The following is a 17455-nucleotide window of genomic DNA, read 5'->3' as shown; positions in this document are numbered from 1 at the left end:
ACCTGCAATGTTATCCTTCCTGACGAAAGAAAACCTCCGAAGTTTTGCATGGTGTTCGGGTTTCAAATTTGTTTCCTGTATTGCTAAGCACACAGGATGATACACATTTATTATAGATTTGATGTCAAGGAAATTTCGGTGGAAACCGCGACAGTTCCATGACATGAGGGTGGCCATTATGAATGGTTTTTGTTTTTTCTGTGCTGTTCTTTTGTTTTTCGTGGAAGTAGATGCCTGGGAACTTCTAGACCCTCTTCTACTTCCATAAAGTCTGAATCCGCAGATTCAGAAATCATGTCATCAAGAGAGCTATTGCTGCGACTTCTATTTTTATTGGATATTTTATGTGTAGAAGTTTTGGGCTTACTTTGAATAACTGTTTCTTTCTTTTGTACTATATGGGTTACATTTTCTTTTTGCTTGTTGGATGTAGACGGATGGGTTTTATTTGCTAGGGTCAGTGTGCCTATTGATGTTTGGGTGGCGACTGTACGAGATGATTTTACAGCACTGGCGTATGATGTATTTGGTCGAAGCTGTGTGCTCTGGACTAATCTTCTGGCTTCGGCATATGAGATGTTCCTCGTAAACTTTGCAGTCTGCACTTCTTTTTCCAATTTCCATTTTGGGCAGAGGCGTGAAAATGCTGGGTGCTCACCATTGCAATTTATACAAAGAGGCGCAGCGGTACAATTTTCAGAATCGTGGCCAATCTGTGAGCATCGGGCGCATGTAAGGCTGCCACGACAAGACGTCTTAGAATGGCCGAAACGCTGGCATTGGAAACATCGCATAGGGTTTGGAATATAAGGTCTTACAGGAATATTTAGATATCCGGCCTTAATATTCTTAGGCAGATCAGGCGTGTTGAAGGTAAGGATCACGTGTTTCGTGTCTATCAACTTACCTACTTTACGCATCTTGATCCGCCTTACACCGCAGACATTTTGTTCGGAGAGCTCAGAAGCGATCTCTTCTTCAGAAACATACAGAAGGTCGAATTCTGAGATTACACCCCGACAATAGTTGAGTGACTTATGTGGTGTTACAGTGACATTCGCTTGCCCAAGTTTAGTTATCTGAAGTAAAGAAGCAGACTGGGTGGCTGAGGTTGTATCAATAAGCAAGTCTCCGAAGCGGAGACGCTTTATATTTCTCGGCTCACCAATACAGGACTGGATGTATTTGTTTATTATGAAAGGAGACATCTTATGCATTTCGCCAGAAGGACTAGAGATGACTAGGAAACGGGGACTATTGTTATGATTTTTTTCATTTGTATCTGTACGTAATTTTTTTGCAGTAGACTTTTCAGTAGTAGGTTGAGTGAGTGGTTTAGCAGTAGACGTTTCAGAAATAGGTTGAATGACTGGTTTAACAGTAGATGTTTCAGAACTAGGTTGAGTGACTGGTTTAGGAGTAGAAGTTTCAAAACTGGGTTGAGTGACAGGAGTGATTTGAGTGACTTGAGTGGCAGGATTGACTTGAGTGACTGGATTGACTTGAGTGACTGGAGTTACCTCGAAATCTTTTATTAAGTAAATATGAGAAGCCATAGTGAAAGAATAAAGATTCGGGTCCGACGGCCCCGCCCACCACGGAGCCCAACAAGGGAACACAGATTACTGTGTTAGGGCTAGCCGGACCTATACGCAAACTGAAGCCCCACAGTCGGCTTTCCCGAAAGCAGGTACTCCCGAGAGCTTGACCCCAAGCCACTGACACAAGGACTAGTGACCAGCCGATTGACACCCGTGAGGACGACTAAGGTGCCTCCCGTTTAGCTGAAGCAGAGGCCAAAGCAGTGTGTTGGGGACAGTACCTCGCCCCTCAACTACCAGGACCCTCCTTTCCAGCGACACGGGTCTCCACGCACGGCAAACACGTGAGCAGTTTTCTCGCCACTTGAAAACTAGAAACAAGGTCTGTTCCAGCCTCTCGTGACGAGCCCCAAACTCCGTAGAGAGAAACCACAAGGGAGAAGGGAAGGGAAAAAGATCCAGCCAAGAGGAGAGGAGACGGAAAAGAGGATAGATCACTGGGGCTCCAGGATCGTGACACCCGTCTCACCAAGAAGATGATCCCCTGAAGGGCTAGGGTACCTCGGGATTGCCACACCCGTACTCACAAAAGTGAGCCCCCTGAGGGATATCTTAAATAAGAAAATGACTGGAATTTTTCTGTGCATTAATTATTTTCAAAATTTGACTTTTAAATTTTGAAACTTTGATTTTTCAAAATTTAACTAATAAAATTTTGTTATTTTACTAAAAAGTTCTGTTATTTATTATGTATCAGCTAAAAGATTCAGAAGTCTTAAAAAGCAAAAAACAATGTTCATTTATATCTTATGGAAGAAGTGAAATTTTGCTTGAACATTGTAGGTAATTAACAAGTTCAGCAAGGTAATATCTATGTGAATGAAAATTAGTTTGTTTTGTTCAGTACGAAATAAACCTATGGGTTTTCATGCGTATATTTCGATTTAATCTTTGACAGTCAGTCATATCCCGGAAAACGTTTTCAGCTGGAAGATAAATGTTAAATGTAAGGCCAGTAAAAGTTCAATTTTCTAATAACTTAGTAAATTAGAAGTTGATGAATTAATATTGTATATTTCACAGAATTATAAAGAATATAAAAGCAATCTGCAATTATTATTCCTTCATCATAATCTTCATAAGGAAATTTACTATGCGTAACTAACTATTATTTAAATGCTGAATTCTAAATGTTTCTTATTAACAATTTCCCTACACATTTTGATATCCCTTGTCCAGTTCTTACATGTTTTAAACTGCATGAAAACTTTTAACTGAGATATGTGAGTGTTTAACTAATATTATTGATAAAATAAATAATTATATTTGCCTTATATTAAGCCTCCCTTCCCAAAACATTTTTAAAACATTTTTCATGCAGGTTTCATCATAATCTTCATAAGAAAATTTACTATGCATAACTAACTATTATTTAAATGCTGAATTCTAAATGTTTCTTATTAACAATTTCCCTACACATTTTGATATCCCTTGTTCTTGGGAAATTGTTAATAAGAAACATTTAGAATTCAGCATTTAAATAATAGTTAGTTATGCATAGTAAATTTCCTTATGAAGATTATGATGAAACCTGCAAGAAAAAATGTCATTTTTAATTAAAAAGCAAACTATTTTCAAACTTAAAATTTATTTGTTTTTACAAATTGACACGATTTCTTTAGAAGCATAACGTTCTACGTATAAAACACAATTTTCTGTCCTCCCACAAAAAAACGCGCGTTATTTTAGAACTTGGTACTATTTTTCTATTTTCTACATAGAGAAATTTTCTGCTTACCAAACTTAAACACACTTTCTTGAATCAAAAGCAATCGTTCCTCTATCCACAGATTTGACTAGTATCAATTATACTCCACTGTGCATCAATGTGCTAAATCTTGTTAATCGTGTTAAAAAATTAGTATTTTAAGTGCCAAAATTGTTAAAAGGTTTTGAATATTTTTTGCCACACCATCCAGTTGTTCTGGAAAATGTTCATGTTCATTAAAAATCTTTCCATTTTTTAAAAAATAATTAAAAATGAAATTTTTGTTATCCATGAGTAAAAAGTAAAACATCTGTTAGATTTCTAAGAGATGATTCTGGTAAAAACTCATTACGTAGTTGAAACCTAGTTATGAAAGTACGATTTTCATTTTCAACGATCATATTCGCAGGGGGTTATTTCGGATAATGTTTCATAATTACATTAAGTGTCTGAAACAACTTGTACTGGAAGATGAATACTCAAATAAAAAAAATTGTATAAATGCAGCTAATCTATAAAAATAAGTAATCTGTTTAGTACATATCTCTAGTGAACAAACTGTATTTAGTTTTCATTACAATTTTTACTGACATTATTCACAAATTAGTAAAAACAGCATATATATTGTGTGTATGAAAACTTAATTTTCATCACAACTACATTATTTATTCAAATAATATGAAAAATAGTGTACATTGCGTATGCAATTTTTAATTTTCAGGTAGCAAAATCAACGAAGAAAAGGTGGACCTTTTTACCTGTTTCAGTTTAATCCTTTTTCATTTTTTAAAATAAAAATCTGCAATTTAGTGCACATTCATAAAATGACTGAAACGATGAGCAAACGTAAATAAAATGAAAAGTTAATGAACCATATATGGGGTAAGAAATATCTTCTAGTAACTGCAATAATATTAAAAATATTCATAAAAATAATAAGTTGAATACACCATAATATATTTAAAATTATATCAAAAAAGAGATTATTTCTGTCAAAATGTTAATTTTTAATTAAAAAGCATAGATGACTTTAAAGCATACATAAATTTATTAACAGCATCTATTAGATTTACAAATATTTATTTGTTTAATTTCATTTCAGTTATAATTTTCCTTACAACTGGTGGGATTTTAACAGAAGAAGAAATTTCTGCTAATCCTACTTGCAGGAATAGCATTGACTTAACACCACATTCGTGATATTCCATATCACATGCATAATATGTCATTATTAAGTTGATAACTGCATCAATGAATTCCAAATTCTGCATCAGTAAGTCTCCTTCACATGAGATCGCCCAACGCCCAGCCATCTCTATGAGCACTGGGTGTGGAGGCAATGGTTCAGTTGCAGCTTCACTGACATTCATCTGAGGGTTAAGTTCATCCTAAAAAAAATAATTTTATATTGTAATGCGTATATCTTAAACGCTACTTAAAAGTCACTCAGGAGTTTTCGGTTTCTTGACTATTTTTAATAACTCCTAAACAACGTGATTTAAATCTTCTTCTAGAAAAAAGGTATAGATGGTAAATCAATTACAACAGACTTTCTTTAAGTATTAAAGTAGACTCTCTCTTAACATACCTAATAAAGAATAAAAGTATAACAGTAGTTTTGAAAATTAGAAAAGGCCCAAGCGTTATTTTTTAATTTATTAGTTGTTATTATAATTAGAATTATGTTTGACAACATAACTCAAAAGCGTGAGGAAAAAATATTTTATTTAAATCATTAAGTTAAAAAGATTAAAGATCAGGAACAAGGTAAATTTTAATAAAAAAATTATTAAAAATTACTAAATATGAAATTTGGGATACCGATTTTTCTTTTTCTTTTGGCTAATTTAATGCACCAATCATTAAGCTACAGCGAATGCAAAAACGTAAAATCAGATAAAATTGCTACCAAAGGCTTTAATATCAAAGATTTAATCAGCAATAAGCATACTGAAGCGCATTTCAAAAATCATGTGTTTGCTATATTAAGTTTCATTAAATCTAACCAAAATAATACTTAAATTTTTAGAATTAGAATTTTCTCTAAACTGTGTTCTAAGGTAGAATAAAACTTTTTGTATTATTATTCTAAGAATTATGCTACGAAAAATCTACAGTTAGATTTTTAGATTCATGCAATTCTGTTTCTACATGAATGGTAGAATAATATTTTTTTTTCTGCTATTAGAAACATAATTGCTATTCTATCTGTGAATAAAAATATGATTACTTTCCACAGCTTTTCGAAATGCTTAATATTATTTTATTGTATCATCGAAACTTCTTACTAATTTTGTGAAAGAAATTTGAACGCTAATACAAAATAAATAAGTAAAGAAATAGTCTGGGGAATTTTTATAATATAAATTTTATGAACTGATGGAGTTACCCACTTAAGCTAATGTTTCAAATCGCTGAGCATGTGACAAATCTTCTTGATGACCGACTGAAATATAAAAATTTATTAACATTACCATGTAAAATCAACTATTACCTCTGTAACAAAGAAAGACCATTTTTCGTGGAAAAATTTTGGAATAAACTTCAGTGCAGTTTCTGCAGTTATATCTCGTGTTTTCATTCTTCTTTGTACAAATCAGGCACTTGAGTGTTGTAGTACCGTTTTTGTGCCTTGTCTTTCCTGGTTTATTTTTTCCAGTATCCCAAGTAACTGCTTATTATAAAAGCTTATAAAGCTTTTTTTATTAATAGTTTAATTATTTATAAAATATAAATAATCAAAACAGACTTAATAACTCCCTAACTCTATGTTATAACAATAAATTATTCTATTTTATAGCAAGCTATGAAACATATCATACATTTTTAACAATGTTCGGCGTAAAATTTAGTTATACATTAGCATTCAAAAAAAAGTTTCTCAGTACATATGAATCTAAGCGTATTTAAAATAATAGTTTAAGAACTTACTTGATCTGGTGTAAATAATGCTGGCCACTGTTCTTTTATCTCACTCATTTTAATTCTGGATATTATCTGTTGTCTTCTGAAAGAAAAAGTAACTTCCATTTTTTGATTTATAAATATCCTGTTGAAGTCCTTTTTCATCCATTCTCTGTTCATTTGCTCCTGATGTTGTTGCAGAGTGGATTCATTTTCGCCATCAGGAAAGTCTGGAGCATAATTAACTTCCCCGCGTCTCACTTTCTTAATACCCCCATTTTGCAACGGGGATTTATTGGCATTGAGATCTAATTGCAAAGTGATGCTTCTTGATCGTTTGCCTAAAAGTTAAGTTGCCTAAACTTATTAAAAATACAATACCAAATCGTCAAGTTTATTGCTTGATGATTCAAAGTTAATTTTAAAAAACATTTGGAAAACAATAAGATCAAAATATGGACTATTTATATTTAAAAGAGGATTAAAGACACTTTTTGGGGGGCGCGAGAAATCAATAATTTAGATGTAATGCGGTACACATTTTTTTTTCAAAATAAATATTTGAAATCTGTATGGAAAACCATCTAAGTTTCAATTAAGGTTTTAAATTTAATGTTATATTTATTCTTTTCTAATAAAATTAGGCTTTTCTTAATTCTTTGTTTCTAAAACTAGTTACAGTTTCATAAAGGTAGTTTTATAATTTTTTGTAATAAAAGTGTTTTTAGAAAAAACTTTGAAATATAAAAATTAGCGGTTTTTAACAATAAAACATTTATGCATAAATATCCACGCATTAAGACAGTAATAAATAGATTAAAACGGCTGTTTAAAGTTTTTCTTACAATTTATCGCAATTCAAACATTTTCCAAGCTTAAAATGTTAAAAAAATTGTTATTAAATTACTTACCAGAATTAATTGATGTTTCATTACATTTACATTTCCTTCTGATCTCCTGCATGCGGTACTTGAGTGCTATTTTCCAGCAGGAAATGCCATCACCTACTATGGGATCTTGTAAGGATGGGAAATTTTTAATGAGTTTTTTAGTAACATTTGCGTACATTTCGTCTGTTGGATATAAACTGTAATCAGATAGTTCTTTAGATAATATGTCCAATATTTCACGTTTGAGTTTATGAGATGCCTTGTGCAGTTTTAAAGAACTATTATACTCAGTCTCTGCTTTTTGCAATTCATTTCGTGAAATGACCGAAAAAGAGTCTTTTGAAATTTCAAAATCAAGTCCGTTTCTCCAGGGCTTTTTTCTTAAATTATTTTTGTTGAGGATGCTCATCTCAATATGACTAATAATATTGGTAGATGGCTCTGGAGATGAATTACTTTTAGAAGCTACATCATCCAAATCTAATACTTTTATGCGACAAAAGTTTTCAATCTCTTCTATATGTTCCAAGTCACAAAATGTTTCAAAGGCTTTATCATAAATTTGAAGTTTATATGTTTCTGGCAGTAAGCCTAATTCTGTACGGACAGTACTTATCAATAATTCCATATCCATAGAATCTTCAGGATAATTCTCTTAGCTACATTTTTGTATTCCAGCAGAATCTTCATTTTGAACTGAAAAGTATATAATAATAAAAATAATAAAATTTTTATAAATATCTAAATTTATATAATTCATTTATATATTACATTTATATATACAATCTTAAATTAAGGATGTAATTCCGTGATGAAGAGTCACACATCTTTTTTTATATCCTGGTGTATCATAAATAGGTAAAGGATAATAACTTTGCAAATCTTTTAAAGCTAATAATATAAATCTATTACAAGAAATTAGTTCATAAACGTGCAAATGTGCATTATATACATGTTCATTATATTGGCACCAAAAATATGGCTCATCCACAATCCATATACAGTCAAAAGTCGTTAATTCGGACACCCATAATCCGGAATGATCTATAATCCGGACCTCAAAGCTACAAACTTTCTGCGCATGCGTAAGACCTTTACCTCTGCGAATTTGCGTGTGCGCGTGCGCAAAATACGTTTACGAATGCGCGTTTGATGTATAACGGACGGGATAAGCTAAGCTAAAATTATCTAATTATCTATTTCAGTTAATGTTGCAGATTGCGTTGTTCCTTAATCTTCGAATTGGGTCCGGATTATTATTTTTTGCAGACTCTTAGAGCAATTTTATAAAAGTAAGCTTGAACTTTCAATTATGTCAAATAGAATTTCCGATATATATTTACTAATATGTGAAGGATTTACAAAGCGAAAGTATCTTTCGGAGTCCATTAAACAAAAAGTGGAATTGCTGCAAAAAATGGATAAAGGCATATCCTTTGTTTATCTAAACTTTAACGTTTGTTTATCTAAACTTTAACGTTTGTTTATCTAAACTTTCTTTATCTTTAACGCCGCGGCGGCATGCAATGAATTGGAAGTTTATCTGTCAGCACTATCCTTATCTTCAGGGCAGATGTTTTTATTTTATTTGGCTTATAATTGCTTACTCAATGTAGTATTTCATCTCGATGTACTCCGTCTTTGATATGATTTAAATCAAATGCCTCGTCATTACAATTCGCTTCCGATAGCGAAGAAAATAACAGAGGTTATTGAAAACGAAAAAATTTCGATTGACAAATTAGTCGGTATTCTCGACACAGCAATTATAGGACTTGAACAGCAGAACTTTGTAACTGAACAAGAAATTATGTCTATTTATAGAATTAAAGAGAATGTATTACCACATAAAAAACGAAGCAACTTAAAACAACTTACATTGAAAGAAATGTTTAATAAAGTAAACAAATAAATATTAAGCTTTTTCTTTTTGTAAATTTTGATACCCTTTAGATCATAATTGTTCTTTATTTCGTAAATTACGGTTTCATATTTTTAATTTTATAATTTCTGCATGCCATTTTACCAGATTTAAACTGATGATCTATAATCCGGAAAAAATCGATAATCCGGAATCGCCGAAGTCCCGACGAGTCCGGATTAGCGACTTTTGACTGTACTCTGTACTTCAACAAATGCTTTATGCTCTTTTGAAATCAGAACATGGTTTTTCTTGCAGTTCATACTAGTCATCTTGATATTTTTACACTGTGTATAGAAACTTTGTTTCGTATTTATATGATCTAAATTATTTAATAGTTGTGCTTTAATTAAAGATCTATGGATTGGAGTTGTATTACCAGTAACTACTTCTGGATTGAAAAACTTTTGTCCAGATAAGTGGTATGCTGACAAAAGACTAATTTTTTCAGCTGCTGTTTTCAGAGGATTTTTGAAATTTCCTCCTGATTTCAATATAGACTTAAGGTAACAGTGTTTTCCTTCAAATCTCATGCACCAATAATTAACTGGTGGGCCAAAATTCATGACTGCTTCAGGGTAATGCTCCAGGTTGTGATGTTTGATTTTCAGTCTTTCATTAGGAAAAATATCAATAAACATAGATAAATGTAAGTCTATTAAGTATTTTAAGTAGGAAATCATCTCTAAACTCAGTTCTGGAGATAATACCAATTCTACTATGTTTTTTAATATAATTAACAAGCTCCAATAATTACATGAATTATCTTCTGGAATAAGGTCTCCAATCATGAGTGGTAATAGTTTTATTTGCTGAAGCATTACCACCTATTGTGTTCTTAGCACTAAAATTAGGGTCTATTTTGTAAATTTTGTTCGCTTTATCAGACCCCTTGAAAACAAAAGATTTAATACGTTCATTCAGTAAGTCAAAATTCAGATAATTATCTAATATAAGATGTTTTAATATCAGGGCTATCTCATACGGAACAATACCTTCCAGCAAATCATGCATTGCATCAGGAGGTAATCCTCCAGTGACGTGAAAATATCTGAGCTCATTAAATGGGCAATTGCTGTTAATACCATATATCACTTCATTACTTTTATCAATAGCTATCTGAGATAAATGATAAGCATAATTATTTTTCGTCCTCTTAATTGAATCAATGTTTACTTTGCCAATATCTTGCTTTTGAATAAGACAGTGTCTGCAGACGCGAGAGGTGTTTGATGAAAAGGATGTGCTAAATCCACCTAGAAAATTTGATGATAAATTATCTCCAGAAATATAAGCAACACTTCCTTTTAAGCATCTTTCTAGTTTTTCAACGTAGATCCCCTGAGTTTCCAAAACCTTCAAATCTTCTAGAAGAGGTTTCACTGTATTCTGTAGAGTAAAATTTTTCATGTCTGTGTATCTTATAAAGAGACATGGTTGAATAGCTTGTAATTGTGAACGATGGTTGGGAATGATGTTAAGAAGTGTGTAATAAAGGCATGATATTTTATGTCTGGTTTTGTACATTCCAAGTGGATTACAAATATCTATTTCATCTAAGTAGAGATGCAATTGTAAAGTAATACCTGATGAAAATAATTCATTTTTCATACAAAAGTAGCTGCTATTGAAATCAGAAAACATTTTACTATTAGGTTGATTTATCTGTAAAACATCTGACAAAATGCTGTCATGTTTTAATAGGTTTGAAAGAGATTCTAAAATGGGTATATATACATAAAACCTTGGAATTCCATTTATGTCGCCTGCTCGATATTCAACTGGTTTCACTTTCAGGAAATTCCCATTTGATATGTATAATTTTCTTTTATAACTCGAAGATAAAATTCCATCTGAAAAAGATGATTCAAGTATACTTTTATTATCTATGCTTTCAGATAATATCTCATCTATTGCATTAGCTGGTACTCCTTTAAGAGAAGCCAAAGATTTTATCTGTTGAAGTTTCAATGCAGAATTCATTTGAAGTAGATTAGAAATGTCTGACAGAACTTCTGTTATAGCTGTCTGACTCATGTTTAATTTGGCTTCCATTTTTAAAGCAAAGCAGGCCAAAAAATTATCATAGTTAATATATGATAGAACATCTAAATTTTCTTCAGCATTCTTATTGTGAAGTAATTTTTGCAAATTTGAATTTACTGTGCCGAAAGCACTGTCATTTCCAAACTCATTTTGATTTTCAACATTATTCACACGGTGCTCGTCTTTAAAAACCCATTCTTTTCGTTCTGAATGATGCCTATGCATATGCGAACGAAATGATTTCTCATTTGTGTATCTTCGGGTGCAGAATTTTATAGGGCAAAAAGAAAACCCTAATGTCCGGATGTCTGATGAAATATGGTTTATGACAGAATTATAAGTGTAACTGATATTAATATTACATGATGGGCAGAAGAAAAATTCTTTAAGTGGTGTATTATTTTTTTCTCTATGAAGTCTATAAACATGGCTTTTAGTAGATGATTCCGATTTGAAATATCTGAAACAGCCATTGTACAGACAAGGATAATTATTTCTCGAATTTGCATGTATTAAAGAAATGTGTTTTATATACTGAGTTGGAAATTTGAAATATTTTGTACAATATGGACGTGTAAAGTGAAGCTGCGTTGATTCATGTGATAAATCCATGAATCTGAGTTAAAGTTCGGTACCAAATCTGAAATAAAGCAAACAATTTGACTAAAATACCTACATTTAAATAAACATTAGATATATTTATATTACATATTTTTGCAGTTAATTTTTAGACGTATCTCTTACATTCTTCTCATCCAAACATCGTTCAGACATTTTTATTGACTCTCATAAATATGTAGTATATAGAATGGCTCACAAAAGTGTTCGTACACTTACGAGTTTCAGTGAAATATTGCTTTATTCATTAATGAAAATTAGTATTTTAGAATGAAAAAATTTTAATAATATTTATAAGTTTCTCTTAGCAAAACTATATTAATCATTTTATGAACATATTAAAACTTTGTTTTCGAAAAATCAATAATAAAGTTACTTGAAAGTGAATTTTTCATAGATTTTCTAACTATAAATCTCTGATCACGTTGAGTCACGTCAAGGTCCTCTTTCACGGACAACCTCTTTTGACTTTTGACTCTTTCTTCTTTAAAGCATTTAATCAGATACTGCACCGTAAGATGGGATACATTTACTAATTTAGCGATATCTCGAATCAAATTTCCAACCTTATGATAAAAAAAAAAATATCAGTTTTCGAATGCTGTTTGTTGTTCTTTACGACTACGAGCCATTTTTAAACATTAAGTAAAATATAACGAAGTAAGCAAGCAAAATATAAAGCTAATCATTTTTTTAAAGATCACTAAAATACAAAAAAAAAAAAAAAAAAAAAAAAGCGGTAGATTATAATTTTATTTACGAAATTTTAAGAAAATGTTTCGGTGTACGATAACTTCTGTCGCGCCTTTTATCTATGCCTCCATTTTTAACTTTAGAAAAAGAAAATAAGTCAGTGTAAAAAAATTAAAAAGTTTGGTTTTATTCAAAATCGCATTGAGATGATATAAAAATATTGAGACTTATAATTCGAATTTAATTCTGGATACAGCGCTTTTTCTGAAAATTCTTAAAGTGTTCGAACACTTTATAGACTATAAATAATGATAATAACTTTGGTTTGAACCTCTCTTAATGCTTGAGAATGAAAATGTTATGAATTTGTATTATTCTGAATTTCTATTATTCTTATTTTACGAAAATGTTTCGGTGTACGATCACTTTTGTGTCGTGCTTTATCTATGCCTCCATTTTCAACTTTAGAAAAAGAAAATAAGTCAGAATTATAAATTAAAAAGTTTGGTTTTATTCAAAAGCACATGGAGATGATATAAAAAATATTGGGACTTATAAATTCGAATTTAATTATGGCATACAGCGCTTTTTCTGAAAATTCTTAGTGTTCGAACACTAAGAATTTTCACTCAGTGTTCGAACACTAAGAACACTCAGAATAGACTATAAATAATGACAATAACTTTGGATTGAACCTCTGTTAAATGCTTGGGAATGGAAATGTTATGAATTTGCATTATTCTGAATAACCGGAAAGGAACTGGAGAAAAACATTGTTCAACCATTAACTTATACCAAACCATTTTCTAAAACTTAATAATTTTCTTAATAATTGAAATTTTAATTTTTTTAAAACGTTAATTAATAAATAATTCGTACATCTGAAATAAAATGAGAATTGGAAGAGTTTCTGGTTATAATAATGAAAAGTATTTAATTTTACAAATGTAGTTATGATACATTATATTAATACATTTACACAAAATATTAATATATTTACACAAAAAAGAATGATTTATTATTAAATAAGCACTTACATTTGTTTGTTCCTTCACGAGAATTTTTCTTCAGATTGATGAAATTTCAAAACGTTCCACAAACTCTCCAAACAGTCACGAAAAGAATAACTATTTTTTACAGAGAAAGCTGGATTCTTTTAGCTCGAAATCATTTGCAACTCAAATAGACTGATGCCAAGGCTTTTTATAGAATATTCGGTAAACGTTGCCACGTATTTTCTTCACGAAATTAATAATTTCGAACGCTTTTATTATAGTTTGCAAGATACGGGGTCTCTACTTCGCTCTTTTCTCGAATTCAGTGCTGAAAGTTCTAATGAAGTGAGCACGGCTGTTCCGAAAAGCGCAAGAGATATAAGATAAAATAAGAAGGGTTTAAAGACAAATATATCAAAAGCATTGTAGTTTAAAATTTTTCCCTTGTAAAAAAAGACCGAAGCATATTATTACGAAATGTACAGGCGCGGTAAGATGTCTTCCCCGCAAAGCAGTTTTAGGGTTGCCATAAAATAACAAGGAAGGCAGGGTTGCGACATTTGGCGAGAAATCGCCCGTTTGGCGACAAAATTGACGATATGCCATGGAGGGATGGAGAACCTTCTGGAATTCTTACCGGTTTAGCCCAGAATGTTCTTGAACACAAGCCGAAAGCTATATAAACCCTGCTGGTTGCAGTCAGTGAGTGCGTCTCGAGTTAGTCCGTGCGGAGTCGATCCAGGTGACATCCGGGAAGCGAGTGCCGAGTGAGTCGTCGAGTGCATCGCGAGTTGTAGCGTTGTCTCGAAATTACGTGGAGTTCCGAGAACGACCGAGCAGAGTCGGAAGCCGTACTCTGGTGCTTTGTAGTAAAGCTGTCTCCACCGTTATTGCCTGATAGTGTAAAGGCTGATTGTGTCAGCGTGTTTATAGCACATCTTCGACGACTGTAAAACGTGACTTTGGAGCTGTCTTGATTAATATTGGCTAAATAAAGTGTCTTACAATACTCATCAAGTATTCTCATTATTCATTCCAAATCCACGCGAACCCGAAGGAAGGAAATAACGTAACAACTGGTGTCAGAAAAAAAAATAACGTAACAATATGCTGAATGATGAAGGTTTTTGTTCGATCAGCTATTTTTTCTCTCTCCTCTACACTGTATTAAGAAATTCTGTAAGGTTATTAAAACAAGTCACGAAAACTCGCATGTCATTGGTTATTTGAGTAATAGTAACAGGTGCATTCTTTGTAACTTTATGCGAATTATGGCTGTAAAGGTTAGAGATCTTTTTCTTGTAATATCACAGCATATAGTCATGCAAGTAGAAAATATTTTTATTATGTAAAATTTCAAACGATATATCTGAAATGATTACCGATTATTTGTTTGTAATATTAAAGCAAGATTTGGCGAGAAATCGCCCATTTGGAGACAAAATTGGCGATATACCATAGACGGATGGGGAACATTCTAGAAGGAATTCTGACCGGCTTTCCCGAGAATATTTTCAAAGGCAGATCAAAATCTATAAATATCCTTACCTGTACGCGGAGCAGCAGTTTATAGCGAAGAGTATCTTGAGTTCAGGGATCAGCTAGAGAGTGATCGACCGAGTCGGGAGCTGTATTTTAGTGGTTTACCGTGAAGCTGTCTTAACCGTTATAACCTGAAGGCTGTGTTGCTGGTTATTTCAGCGTGCTTACCGTAGTTTTTCAACGACTGTAACGCGTCTTTGGAACTGTCCTGTGAAATATTGGCGAATAAATTGTGTTTCGATTCTTCAACAAGTGTTGTCATAGTCACTCCAAATTCACGAACCCGTAGAAGGCAACAATATTTGTCTAATGTAAAATCACAAATGAAATATATGTAACTGTTACAGACTATTTGCTTGGATTATTACAGCAAGTAATTATGTAAGTAGAACCCACTTTTCTTAAGTAAAATCCCAAAGGATGTATCCATAAAAGTTTCAAATTATTTCCTTCTAATATTCCATTAAGGAATTATGTATGTAGAATATATTTGTCACAGGTGAAATACTAAAGTATATGTCTGTAAAGATAACAGATGTTTTGTCTAAATTGATGCTTATTATAATAAAATATATTGAAATCAATATGGTGGCTTATCAAATGCGGTAGTATACTACGAATGGGATGAGGTAATGAGCTTGTACATCCCATATCTTGCGGAGACTTCATTCGATTCATTAGAAAGTCCACCTACTGAGTCCATCTGTTTCGATACAAACGAAGTCCTAAACATCATAGTCCCAACTATTCGAGAACATGTATCAAACAAGTCTTTTGAATCAGATGGTGGCTTATCAAATGCGGTCGTATACTACGAATGGGATGAGCTAAAGAGCTTGTACAACCCATATATTGCGGAGACTTCACTCGATTCATTAGAAAGTCCACCGACAGAGTCGATCTGTTTCAATACAAACAAAGACCTAAACATAATAGTCTCAACTATTGGAGAATATGTATCAAACATGTGTTTGGAATCAGATGGTGGCTTATCAAATGCGGTAGTATACTACGAATGGGATGAGCTAAAGAGCTTGTACATCAAATATATTGCGGAGACTTCATTTGATTCATTAGAAAGTCCACCAAGGAGTCAATTTGTTTTGATACAAACGAAGATCTAAACATCTCCAATATCTCCAATAGTCCCAACTATTGGAGAATATGTATCAAACGTGTTTTGAATCAGATGGTGTCTTATCAAATGCGGTAGTATACTACGAATGGCATGAGCTAAAGAGCTTGTACATCCCATATATTGCGGAGACTTCACTCGACTCATTAGAAAGTCGACCGACAGAGTCGATCTGTTTCGATACAAACAAACACCTAAACATAATAGTCCCAACTATTGGAGAATATGTATCAAACATGTGTTTTGAATCAGTTGAAGGCTTATTAAATGCAGTAGTATACTACGAATGGGATGAGCTAAAGAGCTTGTACATCCCATATATTGCGGAGGCTTCACTCGACTCATTAGAATGTCGACCGACAGAGTCGATCTGTTTCGATACAAACAAAGACCTAAACATAATAGTCCCAACTATTGGAGAATATGTATCAAACATGTGTTTTGAATCAGTTGGTGGCTTATTAAATGCAGTAGTATACTACGAATGGGATGAGCTAAAGAGCTTGTACATCCCATATATTGCGGAGACTTCATTCGATTCATTAGAAAGTCCACCAAGGAGTCAATCTGTTTTGATACAAACGAAGATCTAAACATCTCCAATATCTCCAATAGTCCCAACTATTGGAGAATATGTATCAAACGTGTTTTGAATCAGATGGTGTCTTATCAAATGCGGTAGTATACTACGAATGGCATGAGCTAAAGAGCTTGTACATCCCATATATTGCGGAGACTTCACTCGACTCATTAGAAAGTCCACCGACAGAGTCGATCTGTTTCGATACAAACAAAGACCTAAACATAATAGTCCCAACTATTGGAGAATATGTATCAAACATGTGTTTTAAATCAGATGGTGGCTTATCAAATGCGGTAGTATACTACGAATGGGATGAGCTAAAGAGCTTGTACATCCCATATATTGCGGAGGCTTCACTCGACTCATTAGAATGTCGACCGACAGAGTCGATCTGTTTCGATACAAACAAAGACCTAAACATAATAGTCCCAACTATTGGAGAATATGTATCAAACATGTGTTTTGAATCAGTTGGTGGCTTATTAAATGCAGTAGTATACTACGAATGGGATGAGCTAAAGAGCTTGTACATCCCATATATTACGGAGACTTCATTCGATTCATTAGAAAGTCCACCAAGGAGTCAATCTGTTTTGATACAAACGAAGATATAAACATCTCCAATAACTCCAATAGTCCCAAGTATTGGAAAATATGTATCAAACGTGTTTTGAATGAGATGGTGGCTTATCAAATGCGGTAGTATACTACGAATGGGATGAGCTAAAGAACTTGTACATCCCATATATTGCGGACACTTCTCTCGAATCATTAGAATGTCCAACGACAGAGTCCATCTGTTTTGATACAAACGAAGAC

At 32.6% G+C, this 17455-nt stretch overlaps 1 protein-coding gene across 1 annotated transcript; it reads right to left on the bottom strand.

The window, feature by feature from the left end:
• Positions 1-4334: 4334 nt before the first annotated feature.
• On the bottom strand, positions 4335-16025 carry LOC146995607 (uncharacterized). The gene is made up of 4 exons (XM_085821480.1): positions 13419-16025; positions 7125-7799; positions 6241-6554; positions 4335-4697 (listed from the first exon to the last, which is right to left on the bottom strand). The coding sequence occupies exons 2-4, from the start codon at positions 7735-7737 to the stop codon at positions 4389-4391; spliced, it is 1236 nt and encodes a 411-aa protein (XP_085677606.1). The 5' UTR covers positions 7738-7799; positions 13419-16025; the 3' UTR covers positions 4335-4388.
• Positions 16026-17455: the final 1430 nt, after the last annotated feature.

The sequence above is a fragment of the Stegodyphus dumicola genome, chromosome 8 (assembly GCF_044657685.1).
Source record: "Stegodyphus dumicola isolate Sdum_Otavi_A_Nest chromosome 8, ASM4465768v1".
In the NCBI taxonomy this organism is placed as follows: Eukaryota; Metazoa; Arthropoda; class Arachnida; order Araneae; family Eresidae; genus Stegodyphus; species Stegodyphus dumicola.
Note: the sequence above shows the minus strand (reverse complement) of the source record. Positions and strands in the feature narration are given on the sequence as shown.

Bases quoted from the DNA above. Each gene is read 5' to 3' on its own strand.
- LOC146995607 (XM_085821480.1), bottom strand. From the start codon at position 7,737: ATGGATATGGAATTATTGATAAGTACTGTCCGTACAGAATTAGGCTTA. The intron at 6,555-7,124 runs GTAAGTAATTTA...CTTAACTTTTAG, and splicing joins TGAAACATCAATTAATTCTG to GCAAACGATCAAGAAGCATC. The intron at 4,698-6,240 runs GTAAGTTCTTAA...TATTTTTTTTAG, and splicing joins CATTATTTACACCAGATCAA to GATGAACTTAACCCTCAGAT.